At 46.0% G+C, this 22,324-nt stretch overlaps 1 protein-coding gene across 2 annotated transcripts; it reads left to right on the forward strand.

Moving 5' to 3' along the window:
• Positions 1 to 1,439: 1,439 nt before the first annotated feature.
• On the forward strand, positions 1,440 to 21,155 carry LOC128147264 (broad substrate specificity ATP-binding cassette transporter ABCG2-like). Of its 2 annotated transcripts, XM_052799708.1 has the most exons (16): positions 1,440 to 1,723; positions 4,043 to 4,326; positions 4,897 to 4,956; positions 6,239 to 6,353; positions 8,537 to 8,689; positions 9,458 to 9,615; positions 10,735 to 10,886; positions 12,092 to 12,208; positions 13,060 to 13,325; positions 13,885 to 13,967; positions 14,350 to 14,439; positions 15,767 to 15,891; positions 16,275 to 16,429; positions 18,459 to 18,548; positions 19,796 to 19,908; positions 20,816 to 21,155. In XM_052799708.1, the coding sequence occupies exons 2-16, from the start codon at positions 4,043 to 4,045 to the stop codon at positions 20,961 to 20,963; spliced, it is 2,109 nt and encodes a 702-aa protein (XP_052655668.1). In that variant the 5' UTR covers positions 1,440 to 1,723; the 3' UTR covers positions 20,964 to 21,155. The 2 variants fall into 2 exon arrangements, with proteins under 2 accessions (XP_052655668.1, XP_052655669.1); XM_052799709.1 differs by lacking the exon at positions 1,440 to 1,723 and having other exon boundaries at positions 4,234 to 4,326; positions 4,817 to 4,956.
• Positions 21,156 to 22,324: the final 1,169 nt, after the last annotated feature.

A 22,324-nucleotide genomic window follows, 5' to 3' on the forward strand; every position in this document is an offset into this window, starting at 1 on the left:
TCCTTCAGCGAGTTGTTCTCCTGCACCACTGTGCAGGCACTGTGTGGAACAGCAAGTTCATGACTTGGAAAATGCTCACCTCTGCTCCCAAGCACACAGGCTTTTTTTGTCACTGTCCCAGGCACATGACGAGAGGATTGTCACTGCAGGACATTGAGGGGTAGTGAGTATTTAGGGTTGAAATACGCTTGGAGACAGAGATGTGTGTGCTTGGCGAAACACTAGGGCAAAAGTCTTCAATGTAGGCAGATTTTCCTCAAAAGAGGAAGTTAAATCACAAATGAAACATGAACTCAAGTCCTCTTCTGACCCACAGAGTGACTGAAGATAACATTCTTATTCAGCAAGCCTGATCCTTGAGTGTACCTATGGCAAAACTTGCTCTCCTGACAGATCTCTAAGGCTATTTCAATACCCCCATAATCCCACCTGCTCTGGACTCCTGTCAGCCCTGTGGAGCAATGCAGCTACACGAGATGTGGCTTCTGGCTCGTGCACCAACAGCATCGAGTGCATCAACATGCCTGGAAGGAGGCAGGTGTCAGAAAAGGGATAGCTGAACCTTTGGAGTTTTTATTATTGGTATTGATTGGGTAGCTAGAGGTATGCTTCAGCTTAGCTGAGCCTTAAATTCATCTAGCAAGAGGTGATGTTAGAAAAAAAACAATGCTGTACAGAACTGCAGAGGGTAGTCAAACCGCAGGCGATTAATACGGTGACTTGACAGCTCTTCTATAAATCATATTTATAAACCATAAGAGCAGGCTTTTCCTGCATTCACAACACCAAGGAGTCTGGGGAGAGCGAGCTTCGTTATAAAGACAATAGAGCTTGGGAACAGGAGGCTGAGGAGAAGCCTTGACAACAAACCAAAGGATATCCGATCTTCCTGCTTTCACACATTCTCCTAGCTGGGAACACATAGCAGCACAGAGAGGCAGCCCGATGGACAATGGGTAACCCCAGTGGGCTGCCGTGACCCCCGTGGGCCCAGCAGGGAAACACCTGAGGAGCACACTGCCTCTGAAGGTGTGAGATCAGTGTGGCAGTGTCACCCTTGGTTCCCAGAACTGCCTCTGGCCCCAGCTGACCCAGATGAACTGGAACCATCCCCTCGGTGTGATGGCCTTTCCAGAAAGTGGGAGGGCGGGAGAGAGAGTGGGTGCTGCCTCCCCCCCCCAGCTGCACCCCTCTGTGTCAGGGATGCGCAGGGGCCGCGGGCAACTTACTGGGCGCCTCGTGTCCGATGCCCCTTCCCCGCTTCGGCGGGTTCCAAAGAGAGAAGTAGAGCTGCTGCCCCCCCCCCCCCTCCTCCTTCTCCTCCTCTCCCCGCCCCGGGAGGGCGGAGTAAGAGCGCGGGGCAGCCCTCGGCACCCCGGCGCACGGGGGCTCCGCCGCGCCGCCGCCCCGGACCCAGCGCCGCCGGCCGGGGGAACCGGCTGCCCCAGCGCGGCCCACGCAAGCCGGGGGCAGCCCGGCTGGGCGGCGGCACCGCCCCGGGGGTCGCGCAGCCGGGGGCCGGGCCGCGCTGCCCGGCGGAGCGGGGCTCCATCGCCGCCGCTGCCTTTGCCCGCGTCCCGGCGGGGTTTGCGTGACAGCTCCGGGCACTCCCCGCCGCCGGTTTATGTAACCCGCCGCCCGCACCCGGTTATAAAAGGCCGCCAAGGCAGCGCCGCCGCCGGAGTCCCGCCGCCGCCGCCCCGAGGGCCGCGCTAGCTGGGAGGTAACGTGCGGTGCGGCCCTCCGGCGGGCAGCGCTCCTGGCGCGGCTCGGCCGGGGCGCGGGGCTGCCCCGCTGGCGGGCGGGGGTTTGGGGAGGAGAGCGGAGTGTGGTCGGCCGGGTCGGTTCGCGGCTCCGGCTTAGCAGCGGAACCGGCCCGTGGGGCGAGGGTGGGAGACTGGAGGGCCACTGCTTGTGAGGTGCTGCCGCTGCCTGATCCTACCTGTAGCCTCTGCTAAGGTTTTCCCATCCTCCTGTCGCCCTTGCACATACCCGCAGCAGTGGTTTAGCTTGCCAGCGTTACTCAGGAGCTTTGCAAAAACCCATATAAAAGGATTTATGGTGTAATAAACTACAGAACCTATCCATAACAGTTGTGAGGTATACAAGACAGTCAAGTGTTCAAAAGTCTAACCAGGTCTTTGCCCCTGGTGTCACTGTTGTCCTGACGGTTTTTTTCTCCTGATCTGTTGTGCAACGATTCAAGCATATAAGCCTTCTCTTGCTGATGTAACCAGCCAATCCTTGTTTCCCATAAGCAAGGCATTCCTGGGGGCTACTAGTCTTAGACTTCAGGATGTGTCCAAGCTAAATAACCCTTCCTTCTCCCCACCACTTTTATTTTACTTATACAGGAAAAAACGATGGCAACTTCTTGAGCTTTAAGTGATAGGAAGAGGGAGAGAGGAAAGGGCAATTCCTGTTTCTTTAAATCTGGCTCTTATAGTCCCAGTTTCTTAAAAGGATGACTATCTCTCTCCCTGAGAAATCCACTACTTCTGCAGTGGTGGGTATAGTTGGTCCTACTGATTATCACCCTCTCAGTCCTGGGAGGGAAGAAGTGCAGATGGTGGGAAAAGGACGATTGGTGGGATACATCTACCTTTCCACAAAACTCAAGTAACCAGCAATGGGTGTCTCTGTGGACAGTTCTCTCTCCTTGCTCTCTTAGTTAGCCTGGTGACCTCCTCGGCTTTCCGCAACATCTCAGTAAATTTTTAGCTTTCCAGCAAACACCGTCATGCCAGCACCTAGAAGGGAAGTAAATGATTAGGCTAACTTGTGTTAGTCTAACCTGTCGTGTTCAATTTCTGGAAGGGGCATGTAGTAATTCCTCTCTTCCTTGCTGTAGTTCCTGGAAGGGGGACAGGAAGGTTTACGGCTGCGAGGGCACCTGGCTAAAAGGCAGGGTACAAGTTATGCCCAGGCCTTGCACAGGCTGCAGAGCTTGGGGACTGCAGAGTTTCCAAGTTCTTCACATGCAACATTAAGGCAAGAACTTCAAACTTTTTCTTTTTAAATGAGTGAAGAGATCCAAACTTGTTCTCTATCAGTTACAACAACAGAAAGGGAAGGAGTCCCTTGACAAAAGAGCTCTGCTGCTGTGACTAATAAGTGAATCAATATTAATGGTTGCACCTGTATTGATATATTTCCTGCTATGTAGGCTCTGATGCATGCACAGGGAGAACAGTTCCTTCCCTTTGCTGTTCACATGTTGTCCCTTTCAGGTGCTCCCATCCTAAGCTACAGAGGCAGTTTATCTGCTTAAACCAGAATGCTTTATAACTTTGTTATTACAAACAGACATCATATTTCATTTTCCTTAATGTATCAGTTTGTACCATGTTTTTCCTTCCTGTGTCATGTCCCCGATTTCTCCCTGTGGGAGGGGGGAATCCTACTGTTCTTCAGGGTAAATGGTGCCTGCAGGCAAATCCAAATTTCTCTTCCTATTTGTAGTTGTGAAGTATCTTGCCACTGGTGTGACTGAAACATAAGCAACATGTGTAGTTGTTACTTTAATCATGTCGGTACCTCTGAAACAAACTTGTCCCAGCAAACAAGGTGCATGTGACTGGCATTCATTTTCATAAGCACAACCATTTTTCTTCCTGTGGTTCTTTGTACAGATTCATTAATAGGTTTTCTCTGCTGGCTTTGTGGGGGTGTGTGGTGGGGTAAACACATTACACCTGAAGGAGGGGAGCTTGAGTCTCTTTAGCTTAAGTGGTAGCAGCTTGCATTTCTAGTCCCCACTGTGTTGAGCAAGATGGTGACCATCACAGATGGGCTTGTTTTTTACCTCATTAGATGCTCTTTGAGCTAGCATCACTCCAAGAACATACATGTCTTATTCTTAAAGGCTATGTCTGTTGTTCCAAATCTGTGGGTTTCCGTGCCTGTCCATCCTTTTGGAAACTTGGCACCTGTAAGGATTGGTGTGGTGTGCATGAAGTTGCTTTTCCAAGATGCTTTCTGCAGAAATCTTTGCTCACATGTCTCCTTTCCCTGCATGTTTTTGTGTTCTTTGTCTCAACAGATGGGAACTGCTCAAAACAACAGTGACCTCAAAAAACTCCATGCAGTGGAGCTTGACCTGTGTAACAAGGACATGATGGCAGACACATTTGATCACAGCATTATTTCTGTTGGAGAAGAGGAAGGAGCGGGCAATTTCCAACGTTCTTTTCCAACACGAGAGTCCCTCCGATCCCCTCGGGGCTCTGTTGTGAGTTTCCATAATATCCAGTACTCCGTTAAGCAGTCCAGTGGATTCCTATGTAAACGGAAAACTGTGGAAAAGAAGATCCTTCATAATGTTTAGTAAGTTCTTAAATAAAATACCGGAGAGTAGGAATTAATCTGCTGCTGTGAATCAGTGACCTCAATGTCACCTTCCAGATCCAGCTGTGCTGGTAAAGAAATGATTACCCTCCTGCCAGTCTGCAGTTCCTGTGAGCACTTTCTAATTTGATTTTAGGCAAAATAGCTGGGATATAGCTGGAGCAGTTTCAGTTATTGATCTGAGCAAATTAGGACCAAACTTGAGTGAACTTTTCTGCCAGAAGATATGAGGGTTCCCTTAACTATGGTTCAAGCTGCAGTTGGAGGAAATGAGCAGCAGAGAGGAGCTGTTTCTTCTTTTCAAGACCCAGCTCAGCAGGGAAGACAATTTCTGTCTTTTGTAGATTGCTTTTTATGTCCAGCTCTGGTTCTGTTCTGACTGGCAGTCTGGGACAAGAAAGGAAAAATGCTTATTGATTTCAGATTTAAGGAGAAGTTTTTAATAATCTCTAAGTTTTCCTTTCAACAGCATTTTGTTCACACCTTACCTCTACTATGAGCTGCATGTGAACAGTCCTCCATTTGGAAATAACTCTTTCCTTCTTCCAGTGGCATTATGAAGCCAGGCTTGAATGCTATCCTGGGGCCAACAGGGAGCGGTAAATCTTCGTGAGTAATTTCTTCTGCTCCTTCAAATGGACAGTTAGCTGTTCAAAGAGGATTTGGGGTTCTGAGGGTTGGGGGAGATGTGAGGGATCTGCAGGCTCAGACCTTTGCATGCCTGTGAGAAATCTGGTGATGTGGTTTGACCTCATGTCCCTCTATTGGCTTTGCTGGAGTTCTTGCCCTGCAGCGGTGTCACACCCCTCATCTGCTCCAATTGGTGGTCCATATTACTGCAGTCACTTTTGGTGGTGGCCTGAGTTAAGATACCAGGCTCAACTGAGGTGACTGGAGCTTAGTTGTAGGCTCTGTCCTAGACCTGTAATGGAGTCGGGGGGGAGTGTGTGCAAGCTCCCTTGGGGCAGGAGAGATACCATCCCCTGTGAAGTCACTGCAGCAAGACTTCCTTGAAGATGCTAGGCCAAACCCATCTCTGACAACTGACAGAAATACGGTGTAATGTCAGTCTGTAGGATGCTCTGGATCCTCACCTCAACTAGGCTGTGGCCTGGTGGTGGGGGTGCACATGTGCTTGGGTTCTTTGGATGAAAGCACAGAGAAATACCATGCAGACTATCTCCAGCCAGTGCTGATGCTGTTTTCTCTCCTGTATAACCATGGTAAGAGAGCTCTTTGTCACTCTCTGCCTTTGAGAATGTCAGAGACTGGCAAATATGGCGAGGGTTCACACAGGTGTGTCTTTGTGATGACCCTTGATCTTCCTGTCTAAGGAGACTGCTGGCTAATCAGGATGTTTTCAAGAGCAGCACTTGATCAGGGTGGTGTTTACTTAGCCAGCAGACAGGCTGGCCTCTGCATTGGCAGTAAGGAGAATCCAGTGATACGTTAAAACTAAATGACTTTATAGAATTAATCTTAACTCGAGTCTTGTTTATACCCATTTGGATTAATTTCCTTGAGATCAAAGTTCTGGCTGGAGAGCCGACTGCAACTACTCGGCAGGGTGCTTTTGTGTTTGTGCATTTGAGGTTAGCTGTTAATACAGAGCCTGAGTTTATGTCTGTAAGGGGTTGACTGCTGTGAATTGTGAGGGTCTGTGTACTACCATAATGCCATGGCACACCTTGTGCTGGAAAATCCCGTACCTACACCAGACTTTCTGTACAAAGAGCTAAAGCCCCCAGAGTAGAGGAAGCCCCTTCTGTGCCCTTTGGTTTGCAGCATGTCATGAGCAGGCTGTGAGTGCAGTCCTTACTGGTGGTACTTATCCAGTCAAAGGTAAAAGCAGCTGTTATGGCAAAACCTAATGCCTGGTGTTTGTCTGAAGTCTCCTAGATGTGCTGGCTGCCAGAAAGGACCCAGCAGGCCTGTCTGGAGAAGTGCTTATAGATGGCATCCCACAACCTCCAAATTTCAAGTGCATCTCAGGATATGTTGTGCAGGTGAGTAATTGCATTCAGTGGAGGCCTGGGAGCCCTTGGGAGGGAAGACCACGTGAGACAAGCAAAGCATGAACTACTAAGTTAGGTGATTTTCAATGATCCCTACAGAGTCTAATTTGATAACTCAGATGTTACAGTATTCAGTATTTTTCTGACAAATCCTTTGACAAGAGGATCAAATCATTACTCCAACCAAGTCGAGCAGGAAGGTGTTTGTCTTCCCAAAGCCACATGGATGCCCAAACCACTGGACTACTGTGGCTTGTTCTTTGGGCTCTGCCCTGAAGTACTAGCAAGGGTTTAAAAAAAATAAAAAGGTGAGGAAAAAACCCCCAACACCCAAAATCCCTTGTTGTAAAACTCAGAAGCAGTTCTGGCTGGCAGAAGTACCTTCAAGCTATCAGGCAATAATTCTAGGAAGTAAATAGATCCCTGCTGTTCTTCCTCTGATTCTGGCTGGCTGGGACAGAGCTTCGTTGCACTTGGAGACAGGAAAAGACGGCTGAATCTGCGGAAGTGGGTGGAGGCCTGGACCAATAATAGACCCTCAAAGCCCTGGGGGAGCTGAGGAGAAGGGGATTCTTGGCAGCCATACGAGAAGCCAAATCTGGAAACCATCCGGGCTTCTGACTGCAGGCAGATGTGAAATAGGCAGCTTTCCCAAAAGCTGCCAGCTGGGGGGCTCTGCAAGGATGCATGTGATGAGTCTGATGCTGAGTCTTGATCCTGCAGGTCAAAGATCCCCAAATCCTCAGTGTTTCAGGAATGGCCAGGAAGTTTCTTGCAAGTGGTCCCAGTTTGAGGCATTTGTCTCTCAAATGCCCAAAGCAACCAAACTTAATCTTAAAATGATAGGCAACTAGGTGAGACATTAAATGGTCTCTCTCCCCTCCCACCCCTATGCAGTACTCCCTAGATCAATAAAGGTGGCCCAAAGACTACAAACAACACTTAAGGCCTAAATACATAAATACATACATACTTACAGCGTCAGTTTTATGCAGATGAGCATATAGACTTGCTAAGTCATGTGTTATCCCTATAAAACTGCTGGTGGTCTCTCCACTCATGCCTTCAAGTGAGGGTGTCATGCCACAGTTTGTTACATTTGGTATTAAGGTAGCTTAAATTCAGTTTAGTTTCCAATGTGTTGACTTAACAGTTGTACTGGTGGGTCTGAGGATGGGAAATGGGAGGCTAGGGTGAGAGACTGAGGGTGTGTGGGGAGGAAAGTGATGGTAGGAAATCCCTAAACCAGCTTTGGCAGCGAAGCCAGTTTATCATAACACTACACCCTGAGTAATCTGTCACATACTTCTAGCACAGCAGCATGTTCAATCTTCCTCTTAACTCCAGTGCCAAACATGGTTGGCTGGCACATCCTTTGTGCTGCTGATCAACTACATCTGATGTGGAAGGAGTGCCAAAGCAGGCAAGAACCTGCTGCCCTGCAGCTTAGGGGCTGTGTCTTCCAAAAGGGCACTAGATTTGAGAAGTGCCTGATTAACAGGCATGTTTCTCAGCAGCTGCCCAGTGTGGCAGCCCTTCTCCCATCATATGGTGGGATGCAGAATGGGCTCCAATATCAAAGCAGGGGTGATGGAGAGGCATGGAGCTCTGGTTGGACCTGACGTCAACTCTGTTTGGCTCGTGGTTGTTACAGGTTGGTGTGGGCTCCCCAGATGTTTGTCAACTGGATAGATTTGATTCTTACTCAAAATGCATATGACTGTTGAAGCTTTTCTAAAGGTGTAGCCCTGAGTGTCTCTACCTTGAACACTGAGCACTAGCAATGTCCTTTGGCTTCAGCTGGACTCACAGAAGTTTAACTCTTTACAAAACCAGCTGCCAGCTCTCCTGCTCTGCCTCCCTTTGGCTGGTAAGGAAAATGCATGTGCAGTACAAAATGGTATTCTCTGCACTTGAATTCCTGAGCCTGAAAGCAGACTGAGGTGGTGCTTGGTGTAAGCTGGGAGCCTGCAGAGCTGCACTCTCCCCTTGACTGCAACTGAGTGACCTTGAATTTCATGTCATGTAAGTTTTGAAGCAGGGGTTGTCCCTCAGTCCAGTTTCCACTGTAGTCCACAAACACCTTGTCCAGCAACTGCCACTACAGGGACTCTGGTGCCCAGTCGGGCAGCTGAGAAGGAGGCTTTCCAGCTGTCCATTTGTACTGTTTTCAGGATGATGTTGTCATGGGCACAATGACGGTGAGGGAGAACCTGCACTTCTCTGCTGCCCTGCGACTCCCCAGCTCCATCAGTGTTAAAGAGAAGGAAGAGCGAGTCACCCAGATAATCAGCGAGCTGGGATTAACCAAAGTGGCTGATGCTAAGGTGAGCAGTGAGAATACCTTTCTCAGAAATCATACTACCTCTGCAAACTGAACTACTTGACTGGGCAGTATGGCGTATGTAGTGCAGCTACACTAAGCGAAGCAGGAATCTGACTAAACCGTACTGCACACAAGAAATCAGTCTCCAGCTCAGGAGGTAGCTTGGAAAGAGGTATGTGTATTTGCTACTAAAAGGGGAAGATTTTGGACCATGTCCAGCATGTTGTATAAGTTCAGAGGGGAAAAAGTCACCTAGTCATTGCTCCTTGGAAAGCTGCTCAGTCATTTCCTGGCTTTGTGGGACAAGACAGGGAAATTGTTTTTACAGTGCTGAAAGCTGTAAGGTGTAAGCATCAAAGCTGGGCTATGATGGAGAAGTTCTGTGCAGAGCTTGTTCCTCCCAGCAGCATTTTTACTCTTACTTTACTTTTACTTTACTTACCCCGCTCTCACTTGAGCAGCAGGTGAGCTACAAACAAAAGGCATCCCTGAACACCAATGCCACCTCTGACTGCTGTGGCCTCGTTCTGGCTTTTCCTTGTCAGTGTCATCCTTGTTCCCTGAAGTCATAAGGTGCCTGGTACCTCTGAAAATCAGGCTCTGCTTACTGCTACACAGTCCCTCACACTGAGTCAGACCTGCTGCTGGCCCTAGAGTTCACTAATGGGACTCTGAAAATGAGAAGGGCTGCCGGGTGTGGAGAGCTCTGACCTCCAGAGCACACACTGACTAGGTCTTGTTGCAAGTACCTGATTTCTTCTGCTTGTAGGTAGGAACCGAATTGATCCGAGGAGTGTCTGGAGGGGAACGGAAGAGAACCAACATTGGGATGGAGCTCATCACAGAGCCACCAGTCCTTTTTCTGGATGAGCCAACAACTGGCCTTGATGCCAGCACAGCCAATGCAGTCCTCACCCTCTTGAAGAAGTAAGAATCAGTTCTTCAGGGCTTTGCTGCAATTTTGTTGTCAGCTCATTAGTAAAAAAAGGAATGCTGTTATAACTGAGTAGCTACAGTGCTCTTTTTAAAAAAAAAAAAAAAAAGCTAGACAAATAGACTCAGAAGTGGTAGTAAATTATTTATTTGGGTCTTGTCCAAAGCCTTTTGAAGTTAATGGGAATCTTTCCACAGCAAGGATTGGATTGGAGCCCAAAAAGCAGATGTAGCTTGGACAGCTTCCCTTTGCCACAGAGAGGGGTGGACTGGGAGGTCAGGCTTTGTAATCATAATTTCTTGGCCTTCCAGCTGAGTCTATTACAAAGTCTCTTCCTCCACTCTGGCAACAGCCTTGAACTCAGATCGGGCTTCACCTGCAGATTTACCATCAGTGTTTACCTTCAGTATTTACCTTCGTCTCCTGTGTTTTGGAGATGAACTGTCTTCTGGTACAAAGAGGGCCAAACGAGGCTTATTTAGTGAGAATGAGTTCCTAACCCTCCTCCTGGGTTTGTAGCATGTTGTCTGGTTTTGCTTGGAGGGACATTTTGCTCTGCTCTTTGTGGATAGAGGTCTTTGATCGGCAAGGATACTTGTTGGGCATCAGTGCTAAAGCAGTTGAAAGAGCATCTGACAAACCTGAAGGAAAACTAGTTTTGACTTTCCTAGAGAGTAAATCTTCAGCAGAAGAGCTAAGAGAAATCTCAGCTGGCCAGACTTCCGCAGCCTGCTATGTAAAGCCTGGTACTGCCATTGAGTGCAGTAGGACTGTTCCAGTTAGTCAAGTTGAAGCCTGGTATAGAAAACATGTAAGGAGGGCTTATACACAGATGTGGCCTCAACCTTTGCTAGCTACAGACAACATCATACTTTGTCTACCTGGACTGCAGTGATGGTCTCTTGTAACGATGGGTGCTGTCTTGAAGGTCTTGCAGGCAGTATCTGACACAGTGACAGAGAAGGGGGAGCTACAGCTTTTCCAGGTCAAGACCCTGAGAAGCTGACAAGTATCTGTCGTGGATTTGGATACTTATTCTTTGCTAGGGTTAACATGACCTTTCTGAAATGCAAAGTGTGGTATATTTGAGAGATGTTTTGTTTCTATTTCAGGCTCTCAAGAAGAGGGCGAACCATCATATTTTCCATCCATCAGCCCCGCTATTCCATATTCAAGCTGTTTGACAGTCTGACATTACTAGCTTTGGGAAAGGTGCTGTACCATGGTCCTGCGAGGCAGGCCCTGGAGTACTTTAGTTCTATTGGTAAGTCTTCTGTGCCAAAAGCAAAGACAACTGGCTAATGAGTTTAATCTGTGGGTAGATTCTTACCCTAGCACTGGATAATGGTCCTGTGCTGTTTTATCACTAGGATACTAGGGGTTGTACACATACAGTCTGAACAGTGTTATGGTAGAACAGGAAAAAAACCAAAATTATAAAAATGAAATTTTTCAGGCAACACAGAGCATGGCTCTCCTGCCTTTGTTTTGCCTTGCATCAGGACAAAAACCCAGAATCGCTTGGAATTTAGAAGCATGATGCACAACAGGCAAGATGAGGCTTGTAGTTCTACTGGGCCTAGGTGGCAGTCCCAGTGGGTTTTGAACCACAGCCTGCAGATTGTCAGCAATCTGTAGGGGCTGATCCAAGGATCTACTCTAGTCTCAATGCAGGCGGGAGACCGAGAGGACAAAATCATGGTGTGTCTTAAGATGGGTTAATAGTTGCACTGTTGGGTGGCTGCCACCTCTCCAGGTAAGCAGGGTGAGGGTTTCTGACTATAATGGACAAAGAAGCCATAGACACATTGGATTGTAAGCTTCCCCTGGCTTTACGGGAGATGCTTTAACCAATCTCAGTACATCTACTCCTCCTCTTAGTATCCCACCTCACTTCCTTTCTCACAGGAATGCTATAAAATAAGCATACTTGCTTTTTTTGTTTGTTTTTCTCCTCATCCCATAGCTAGAACCATATTATAAGAAGCCACTCTTGGACAGCCCTTCCTCTTTCTTGTGACCAAGGAAACACAAGCAAGAGTTGAGCTTCTAGAGCAAGCATCTGAGGCTGTAGAGCAGACATCCAGCAAGATCTACTGAGGAACTGTGTGTCTTTCAGAGTGGGATGTGGTTGAACAGCACTGGGAAGGAGGCAAGGGTTGTCCATGCTGAGCTGTGTAGAAGCAATTTACAGATTTCTCCTCATCTGAAATCAGTGGAGAATAAGCAACTTTGAAGCTCTGTACCATAGATAGAACCATAGATACCTCAGATTCACCATCTCCTAAATCCTGCCCATTTTACTGCTGTAAACTAATGCTCATGGAAAGCAGTGAAGTTTTCTTGTAACAGGGTTGTGGAAGACTGATATAGTATTAGACCTGACCTTCCAAGCTGTGCTCTGTGCAATACAAACATGTTGCATGTGTGTGGGTTTGTTTGTTTTTTTGTTTGTTTTTTTTTTTTAAGGATATGAATGTGAACCCTTCAACAATCCAGCTGACTTCTTCCTTGATATCATAAATGGTGATTCAACTGCTGTGGCAGCAAGCAAGGAAGATCACAGACCTCTGGACATAGGAAAAGGTAAATTGTGAAGGAGAAATCCACTGTTGGCTGGTGTAGAAGGGAAGTTGTTTGTGGTGATGGCAAGCTTTTATTCTCCAGGTTTCCGCCAGTCTAAGGGCACTTCATTATCTTTTTATTTTTCCTACTAATAGATATGCTTTGCTTTGGGCTTCTTTAAAGAGCTCAGAAAACTTTTAAAAGGGATTTCTTTTTTCTTCCTTCAGTAATATAGGAGCACAGTGATAGATATCAGTAATTTACAAAACGTGTGGGTAAGACTGAAAAACTAGAATTGCTTAGTCTCGAGACAGCTGACAGAAGGCAGAAGTTTTTAGTCACATAAGAGGCTGCTGCAGAGAAGAGAGGGTAGATAGGCTAAGGACTAATGGATTTACAGGGCAGTGAGAAAGACTGGAACTAGAATAGAGAACAAACTCTCTAACAGTGTAGTGAGTGAGATGTTGGGAAATATTTGTTTGGGGATGCGGTAGCGTATCCATGACTGAAGGATTATAAGGGAACAGTTTTTGTAATGGAGCTTTTTGGGGATGGGGAAACGGATCAGAGTAAATATCGATATCCCCAAAATTCAATGAAACAAAGGTTTTCTGGTGCCTTATTCTAAGAATATGGCCTTTTTTATGCCACAAAGAACAGGCAGATTAGGTAGGTTTGATTAAAACTGTAGGGAAACCGTCTCACTCAAGCTAGCCTCTTAAACTCAGAGCTAAGGCTTGAACAATTAAAATTCTCTTGGGCATTCCTGCTTTTTTCATTCACCCTCCAAAGTGGCTGAGCATGTTGATGGGCCATGTCTGAAGGTAGGGTTCATGGGGAATCACAAGCCATATCTTGTCTTTCTCACTCAGAGGTAAGCAATGAAAATGGAGTGGCAGAAGATAATGTGGATGGCAGTGTGGTAGATGTGCTGCACCAGAAATATCTCAACTCCAGCCTGTATCAGAGCACAAAGGAAGCACTGGGGAAAGTGGAGCTTGGGCAGGGAAGCAAGCAGACAGTATCCAAGCAGAGGCATGAGATTACCTATGCAAATGGATTCCTCACCCAGCTGTACTGGGTGTCCAAGCGTTCCCTGAAAAACCTCATCAGGAACCCACAGGCCTCTGTTGCACAAGTAGGTAACAATTGCTAAAAGTCTTAGACTCCCTCTGCGCTCAGTCCCACAATCTGCAGTTTGTAGGACAGACTTTTGTTTTCAAAGGCAGCTAGGGAAACAGAAAAGTCCTGTGCCACTGCCACTTAAGTGGAGTGAGATGCCCAGCTACCTTTGTTGCTTTTGAAAAAAATCTCCATTTTAGTGTAGCACAAGGACACTGCACTGAAGACTGGGGAGTGGGGGGAAAAGCTCCGTTCTCTGGTTCACATGCGGAGTTTCTAGGGTGATGTTAATTTTGTGCCTCACTTGAAATTTTAAGCTGCGTTATCCTTTAAGTGTGGTTCTACTAACCCTTCCCAGCCAAAGAAGATCAGAGGAAGGAGAAAAGTGAAGAGGATAAACTTGGAAAATTCGCCATAAGGCTTTTAATTGTGTGTGTCATAGGTATACGTTGACTAATAGCAGCAAAGTTTTAGGCAGGTGTGAATCTTAAACCCTGCATATGCCTTAATAATAAGTTTGTCCTTATTTACTTATCTGAAGGACTCCTTTTTCCCTTTCTTCTTTCCACTTCTAGATTGCAGTGACCATAATTCTAGCCTTGGTTGTGGGTGCTATCTTTTTCGGCGTAAAATTGGATCGAAGTGGCATTCAGAATCGGTAGGTTGGAAAGCCACAGCTTTGCTCATTTTTCTATCTGTAGAAGACAGGTTTCAGCCACAGGGAAGGCCTTGGGATCCACTTAGACCACAAAGGAGGGCTGGGTTCACAAGCCTCAATGCACTGCAGCTTGGTATTGCCAGAGGTCCTAAAGGGACTGCAGTTCTGTTGGGCTCACACATATGTACAAAGGAGATGTGAAAGGGAAGATAAAGGAATAAACCTGGTTTTACAGCTAAGATCTACAGCAGCACAATTAAATATCTCCATTCTGTGGACAGAGACAGAAAAGCACTGACTTGATGGCGTGATGATGTCTGAGGCTGCCAGTGTTGATCTAGGCTGTTTCCTCACTTTTTGACTGTTCTGTTTTGCCTTCTAGGGTTGGATCCTTGTTTTTTGTCACCACAAACCAGTGTTTTTCCAGTGTCTCTGCAATCGAGCTGTTCATCAGAGACAAAAAACTATTTGTGTAAGTAGTGAGGCACTTAGACTGTCTCATACCCTGGATTGAGGCAGGGGGAGTATCTTACAGGCTAAACAGAATTGTTTCAACCAAAGATTTGATTGCTCCCTTGCAACACCAGATTGCATCAGTAATGCTAAATTGGTCTGTTGAGCAGGGAGCTGAAATGCTAAGAGGTGGAGGAAGGAGGGGAGAAATAAAATGCCTTTATTTGCTTGCTGTGTCACAGTTTATTGAGAAGTGCTTTTCCTACCCACTTTTGGTAACAGTTGTTCTTGAAGTCTGCCTGTGAATCCTGCAGACTGTGAACCCTGCCTGCCCTCTTGCTGACAGGGTTGAGACACTGTCTTGCAGTGGTCCTAAAGTGGTAAGACTATGCAAAGATGATGGGAGAGTTCTTAGAAAAGCTTCACAAGGGATGCGCATGAAGATGGCTGCTGGCTGGCTTACAAGAGCTCCCTAATAATCAAGTGCATCTCTCTGTCTATATATATGTATATGTGTTTGTATATCTATGTGAAAGCGTGTAGATATAATATACATACATGTATATATACATGTATGTTGAAAATGTAGTTTGGAATAGCCTTCAGCTCATGGGATGAAAGGGCAAGAGACAGATCCTATGCAGTAAAGAGGAAATTGGAGATTTTTGCCTGGAATGCACACGTCCACCCACAGGTTGCTCACAGCAGCTTAGTATTGCCTTTAACAGCTGCTCAGGAGTGAATCTCACCCACACTGACATTTCTTGCCAGTCTGCCCTGCTTACCATCTTAGCTTACCAGCTATGTCAATGGGGATTTTGGCACCTCACCAGTTAAAGCATCTTTTCATGAGCTACATTAAGCAGCAGAATAATCATAATGACATTTAAATGCCCTGTGAACTAGAGGTGAGTTGATGTCCTAAAGGTCATTGTTGGGTATCATTCCTTCTCCCCTGGAAGCAGCTGTATGAGTTAGCTGTGGATGAAGTGTTCCTCCAGTTAACAGCAGTCTAACACTTTCCCATGTTCTTGTATTAAGGATCATTCTCTTTGAAAAGAGATTTAGGAGCTTTTTTCCAATATGTTACTTAGCAGTCACATAGCTTTTCATTCACTTTCCTCAGAGGGCTCCCAGTATGACTGCAGGGCCTGTGAGATAGATCAGCCCTTGCTTTACAGAGTGGGAAGTGATAGCACAGAGACAATAAGCAACTTGCATATAGAGAAGGAGTCAGTGGTAGAGAGAGCAGGAAACCGAATCAGGATAAATCAGACACGCATGCTGAGCCTGCTTTCTAGATAACCTCTAAACCTGTACAACTCCCCTCCTTCCTGTCCTCGCAGCCATCAGTACACCAGTGGATATTACCGTGTGTCTGCCTACTTCCTGGCCTTGATGATAGGAGATCTGCTGCCCATGAGAACTGCTCCAGCCATCATATTCTCATGCATCAGTTACTGGATGATTGGTAAAGAATTGATCCTTTCGTTGAACCTGTCATCTTCCAACACATTTGGTTTCTGACTTAGTCAGTTTAATTCCTATATAACACAAAACTAGTTGAACCTTCAACTGATTTAAAAGCTTGGCATCATAACTTCAGAGGACTCTGGGGCAGGGGCAGAGACACCAGCAATCTAGGGCAGAGACACCAGCAATCTAAGACAGGGACCTGCTTGACCACATCTTTCGGTAATGCTCTTTGGGCCTTTGGAGCATGCATAGGTCCTGCCAACTCCAGACTTGGTCTGTCTTCCTGCTTTCCCTGTCTTGTATAGGAGTCCAAGGGTACCTCTCTGGGATTCATAATACAGTTGTTTACCAGACTCTTTCCTTTCTGTTTTTTGACAGGATACCAAGCTGTTGCAGGCCAGTTCTTCTTCTTCATGCTGACCCTGGTACTGGTGTCCTACACTGCCACGGCCATGTCTCTGGCTATCAGTGCTGGGATGGATGTGGTGGCTGTGGCCAATCTGCTCATCACTATTTGTTTTGTCCTGATGCTTGTAAGTATACAAGGGTGTGTGTGCTCCTTTAGTGGAGCTGAGGAAGCAGCTGAGACAGGCTGAAAGGACTGGGTTGAGCCAGCCCTAAGCAGGCTGAGAATCCACAGTCCAGTAGCATGTCAGCCCCATGCCTGTGATTTTATTGTCACTGTAGTCAAAGATGTACTTCTGCCGGCTTGTAATCTAAGGGTCAAATCATCGCTCAGTTGCAATTCAGTAGGTGTGATGCCACCAGAGCTTTGAAAGAGTGTGCCCCAAAAAAGTGTTTGGGTTTTTTTTTAAATCATCCTTACAAAAATTGATTTAAAAAAACATCTTGCAATTCCAGTATTAGAAATCTAAATGATCAACTAGATCATTTAAAAGGAAAAAGTCTTGAAACAAGCTTTAGATCGATTGATTTTATTGCATTAATTTTTGTTGCCCAATGGGATTAGAAGCATACCCTCTCTTTATTTTAATTCAGTATTGCCCATGGGTTCCAGAAATTACTTCGATAATCTTCTTCAAGGACTTCTAAGGAAGAGAACAAGTGAGAGAGAAAGGAATTTTGACTACTCATAGATGAGGGATGTGAATTCTTTTTCAAAGAGATAATGTTAGTGATGAAACTTCTTGCTGTGAGGCCTATCAAGTTACCTTAGCGTAAAAAGTACCTCCTGTCAGGTGGTTCCTGGTAGCTGTCTGTGTACATATTCTAAGCCCACAGCTCATCACTTGTTCTTCAATTTGCAACTTAACCTGCTTTTGCAGTAAGTTAAGTGATAGTGTATCGCTTCAAATGCTTGCTGGGGGTGAGAAGTATGCATGCGTAGTGAAGGGCAGGTGATGTACATCGAGTTAAGTCACAGTATATAAGGAATGGCATGCACATCCCGAGAGACAGCAGGGTAAGCACCCGAAACAGTTGTGATGAAGCACAGCCTAAAGTGTCATGTTTAGCTGTGAAGTCCAATTGTGCTAAGAAGTAAAAGAGCGAGCCTTGTTCCAGGCAGGAGAGAGCACAGATAAAAGATATAGGTGGAGGAGAAAGCTGAAACAGTAACAGCCCTTAAGGCTCCCCATGGTTTCCTTCTTGTTTCTCCACTTCCTCATCTCCCAGTCATCCTTCTGTAGCCTCTGGCTAACTCTACCATAGGACACACTCCTCCAGAGTAAGAAGTTGTTAGCATGCATGCTTCTTAGCTCACTGTCCTGGTTTCAGCTGGGATAGAGTTAACTGTCTTCCTAGTAGCTGGTACAGTGCTATGTTTTGAGTTCAGTATGTGAAGAATGTTGATAACACTGATGTTTTCAGTTGTTGCTCAGTAGTGTTTAGACTAATGTCAAGGATTTTTCAGCTTCTCATGCCCAGCCAGTGAGAAAGCTGGAGGGGCACAAGAAGTTGGCACAGGACACAGCCAGGGCACCTGACCCAAACTGGCCAACGGTGTATTCCATACCATGTGACGTCCCATCCAGTTTAGGAACGGGGAAGTGGGGGGGGGCAGGGATTCACCGCTCGGGGACTGGCTGGGTGTCGGTCGGCGGGTGGTGAGCAATTGCACTGTGCATCATTTGTACATTCCAATCCTTTCATTATTGCTGTTGTCATTTTATTAGTGTTATCATTATCATTATTAGTTTCTTCTTTTCTGTTCTATTAAACCATTCTTATCTCAACCCACGGGTTTTGCTTCTTTTCCCGATTTTCTCCCCCATCCCACTGGGTGGGGGGGAGTGAGTGAGCGGCTGCGTGGTGTTTAGTTGCTGGCTGGGGTTAAACCACGACACTCACGTGTGGATGTAGAAAACCTTTCTGACCTCTTTGCAAGCAGTTCAGCTGGAGTACTTGGGTGTGCTGTTGGGCTAGTTGGCTGGGACTGCTGCAGAGTTTGAACCTTATGCCTGTAGGCCCAGGTGTAACAGCAGTAGGAGGTGCCTCTGTCCCAGCGCACCTCTGCTGGGCAACTGCAATATCTATGCAGGAATGGCATTGTTTGCAGTAAAGAGAGTTTGTGACTCATTAGTCTCTTCTGTTCTATTTCAGATCTTTTCAGGCCTCTTAGTAAACCTCCCTTCTGTAATGGGCTGGCTGAACTGGCTCAAGTACTTCAGCATCCCCCGATACGGCCTCACTGTAAGTAGAAAGTAGCATCAGTCTCCTGTGAGTAATGTAGCCACACTGCTGCTTCCTGGAGAGGTTTTGAGTATAAATTAAGTTATCTTAAAAGTCAGATATATTTACTTTCCTTGTATGAACATGGTAAGAGAAGAACAAACCAGCCAGCCCCCAAAAGGATGCCAAAGTTAATCTGTGTGTAAGAGGTGGAAGTCTCAGAGATTGAACAAATCCTTTGTGCCACAAAATTAGTGTCACCTGCACAGCAGCAGAGTGAGCTGTCCAGTGAGGCACTAATTCCTAGCCTGAATAGTGATCCCCATGGTTTAGAATAAAGTCAAATGTTTTATGGCCTCTCCAGAGACTGCTCTTTGGGGGGCCAGTCTGAGGTTAATGACTGTCCAACTGGTTAAAGGATTTACCATAATCCTGAGTGTCTCAGTCTTCAGTGTGGCTTCCTCTGAAGTGAAATATGACTTACTGCCATTTCTGAATAATAAGGAGCTAGCCTACCAGAAAGCTAAGGGTGCAGCTGCTTGAAACACTGTAATTAGATGTAGGAGGTCACCCACTGGTCACAGGTGGGAAGCACAGGTTGTGCTTCCATCTCCTGTCTTCATTCTGGCCAAGCCTATTTGGGATGAATAGTTTTCTATCTCTGAGTAAAAATGAGTGAAATGAATGCCAGAGCTGGTGCAGGATCGTGTGGGCAGGACCATGTTGACCACCAGTGGAAGAGACAGGTAGGATCAGGGAGGCGGGGAGATGTGTGAGACTTCCCCTGTTTGGATATCACCGAGATACTTTTATCAGTGTTGCTGAACACAGAAGCGTCCCCTGAGACTGCAGTTAGCCCAGGTTGCCAGTGCAGGGGAAGCCTTCCCCTCTTGCCTTGGCTGACTTTGCCATCTGCTTCAGTGCTGGTGCTGGGGTGTCTGCATGCAGCCACATGGTTTTGTGGGTCAGGACCTTGACCCAGATGAAAATGGATGAACAGGAACTCGTAGCTGGCAAGACAGAAACCCATGGCTCAGTCACTGAAATGTAACTTTGAAGCCAAAGACTCAGACACCAAACCATTCTGCACGTAGAACTTGGAGCAGTTCCTCAGAAAGGCAGTGATTAAAAGCTTCAAAATAAAGAGGATCATAAACATACAGTTCCAATGGTGTTACGTGTCTTCTAATCAAATTCCTTTGAGATGTTTCAGTTTTAGCACCCCAAATCACTAACTGTAAAAATCTGATGTCTGCCTCTTTCCCTAGGCTCTTCAAGTGAATGAGTTCAGAGATCTCTATTTCTGTGGTGAGAAGAATCCAAATGTTACAGCATCTGTGGGAGATGTAGACAGTTGTCCCCCTGATATTTCAGGAGAAATGTAAGTCTCTAACTCATGGTGGTTCTTGGGCCTGATTTGTGATGGCTTTCTTAGAGAGAGGTCTGACTGTTTCAAATTTTTATATTATTCACAGAATAACCACTCACAGGCCAGTCTCAATAATATGTCCCAAAATAATGTATTTTAGGAGTATGTAGTAAAACTTTACAATTACAGAAGAGTGAAGTAGGGATGAAACTTTACTCCTAAAAATAGGCAGATGAGCTAAATTGACTTTTGTCTTTGATAGCCTAGCCCTGGCTTATCAGTTTTCTTAAACAAACCCAGGGCCATTTAGCAATGGAAATGAAATGTGTGGACAGCTACAAAGTTGTTGGTTAGCAGTAGACCTGTGATCAGAAACATGCCTGCCCCTCAGAGCAGAGTTCTAAATATTAACCTCCCTGCAGATACAGCAGCAAGCCAAGGTATCTATCTCCCCGTGCTACTGCCCCATTTGAAATACTCGACTATTTTAAGAGTATTGTACAACTTAGGTTGTAGCAACGTAAGTATTTCATGACACATGCTAGAGGGCTGGCAAACTGAGGTTATTGCAGAGAATGGTGCTAGAGCACTGTTTCCACAGCTTTTGGATCCCAAACCCCTGCTACGGACCTCCAATGATTGCTGTGTGAAACTAATGCTTTTGTACTTATCACAGTTTAATGTGGTTCTGAGGTTTGCTCATAAATTGCTTAGGATTGTACTGAAAAATTATGAGAACCAGAGATCTAGATTTGTCCCTTAAGCTTTTTTTAGTGATAGCTTATGAAGTTACTCTATTTCTGTCACCTGTTTTGCAGAGTTGAGGGTTGAAGAATCTTTGTGGAACAGGAATAAAAGTAACTACCTGAAGACTTGCACCACATAGTAATACCAACTTCTTCCCCATGCTTTTCTGCAGGTGTTCTGGTGAAGCATACCTGTGCAGCCAAGGAATCGCACCTACCAGCTGGGCAATGTGGGAAAATATAGTGGCTCTCTTCTGCATGACTGTTATCTTCCTTATCATTGCCTATGCGAAACTCCGGTTTATGAGAAAGTTCACATAGACTCCTGCAGTGCCTTGCTCTGCAGCTTCTCCAATCTTAAAACCGCAAAGCTTGTTAGGGCGTACTGGAGATTGCCAAAAGATTTCAACTGACTTTACTGGACTTTAGATGGGAACCCTGTCCCCTTGTTTCTGGAGCATGATCTCACACAACTGTATGATTTTGGTTTTTAAGAAGAAATGCATTAATGTACATTGCATAAGTGTTTTTTTTATAAGAGAATATAGTTCTCATAATTCCTTAGGTACATATCAAACTGTATATTGTAAAGCATTATTCTTCTGTGGCCAACTTACACAGGAAATGTTCAAAGGGAAACATTTTCATTTGAATATGTGAGCTTCTCCATCACAAGTGGTGTAAGGTGATGATGGCATTTATGCATTGATATGTTGCCTCTTGTTAGTGCTTGTCACATCTGAGGAGAGCCAGAGACCATTCACAGCGTGTTGGAGATGCATTTGATTTTGAAGTCAGTACAGGGAATGAATGCTCCTTGCCAAGCAAGAACAGTTATACTTCTAGTAGCTTCTTAATGGAAGCTACTTGCAGAAACAACTTTTGCTTGATTAAAAACTAAACAGTAGTGGTGTAAGACATCTCATCTAAGAATAGTGAGAAATATATACTGTTGTACTGTAAAAAAAAAAACCAAACCACCCCCCCCAAAAACCCCCATCAACAGCAAAAAATACATTTACTACTTAAGAGGAGGGGAGGAAATTTCCTTTTTTCTTTTTTTTTTTCCAATAAAAATTTGTATACGTAGCAATGGCAGATCTTTTTAACAGGCTTAATGCTTAGCTGCACCATCTATATATAGTGGTCCTTACTCTATCAGCTGAAAAAACTCCTGTAGACAGTGTTGTGGCAACTACAGGACAGACTGTAGCGTGCCAGCAGTTGTCTCCTCACCACATGATCAGCAAAAGCAGAGCTGCTTTTAAGCTGCATCAAGACTCTCAGATCCAAGTGGACCAGCTAAGCCAAAGGAAAACATCCTCAAACGCGAGGATGGCTTGCTTGTGAAGGCCGGGCTAGCAGCAGCCCTTGAGACTGGCCTGCAGTGTGAAAGTGCTTCCGGTGCTCTTGCAATAAATGGTTCAGTCGTGGCGTTAGAAAGAGGGAAATAATCAAACTGAGAGCGCAGCTGCGTCAGGCACAAACCGTGCTCTTTCTGTGCTGCTTCACTGCCTTCTACAGCTGGTAAGAAGTAAACTCGTGCCGCGTTTTACACCTCGGTGTTTGTCTTTCTCCTCTCGCCGTGATGCCGGTCGTTTGTTCCTGCTTGTTCCCGCAACCGAGGCTGTCCCCCGCCAGACACCTCACGCACGCGGTGGCGGACGCCTCCCCTCACGACG

The sequence above is a fragment of the Harpia harpyja genome, chromosome 10 (assembly GCF_026419915.1).
Source record: "Harpia harpyja isolate bHarHar1 chromosome 10, bHarHar1 primary haplotype, whole genome shotgun sequence".
NCBI classification, from domain to species: domain Eukaryota; kingdom Metazoa; phylum Chordata; class Aves; order Accipitriformes; family Accipitridae; genus Harpia; species Harpia harpyja.

Bases quoted from the DNA above. Each gene is read 5' to 3' on its own strand.
- LOC128147264 (XM_052799708.1), top strand. From the start codon at position 4,043: ATGGGAACTGCTCAAAACAACAGTGACCTCAAAAAACTCCATGCAGTG. The intron at 6,354-8,536 runs GTGAGTAATTGC...TACTGTTTTCAG, and splicing joins TCTCAGGATATGTTGTGCAG to GATGATGTTGTCATGGGCAC. The intron at 15,892-16,274 runs GTAAAGAATTGA...GTTTTTTGACAG, and splicing joins CATCAGTTACTGGATGATTG to GATACCAAGCTGTTGCAGGC.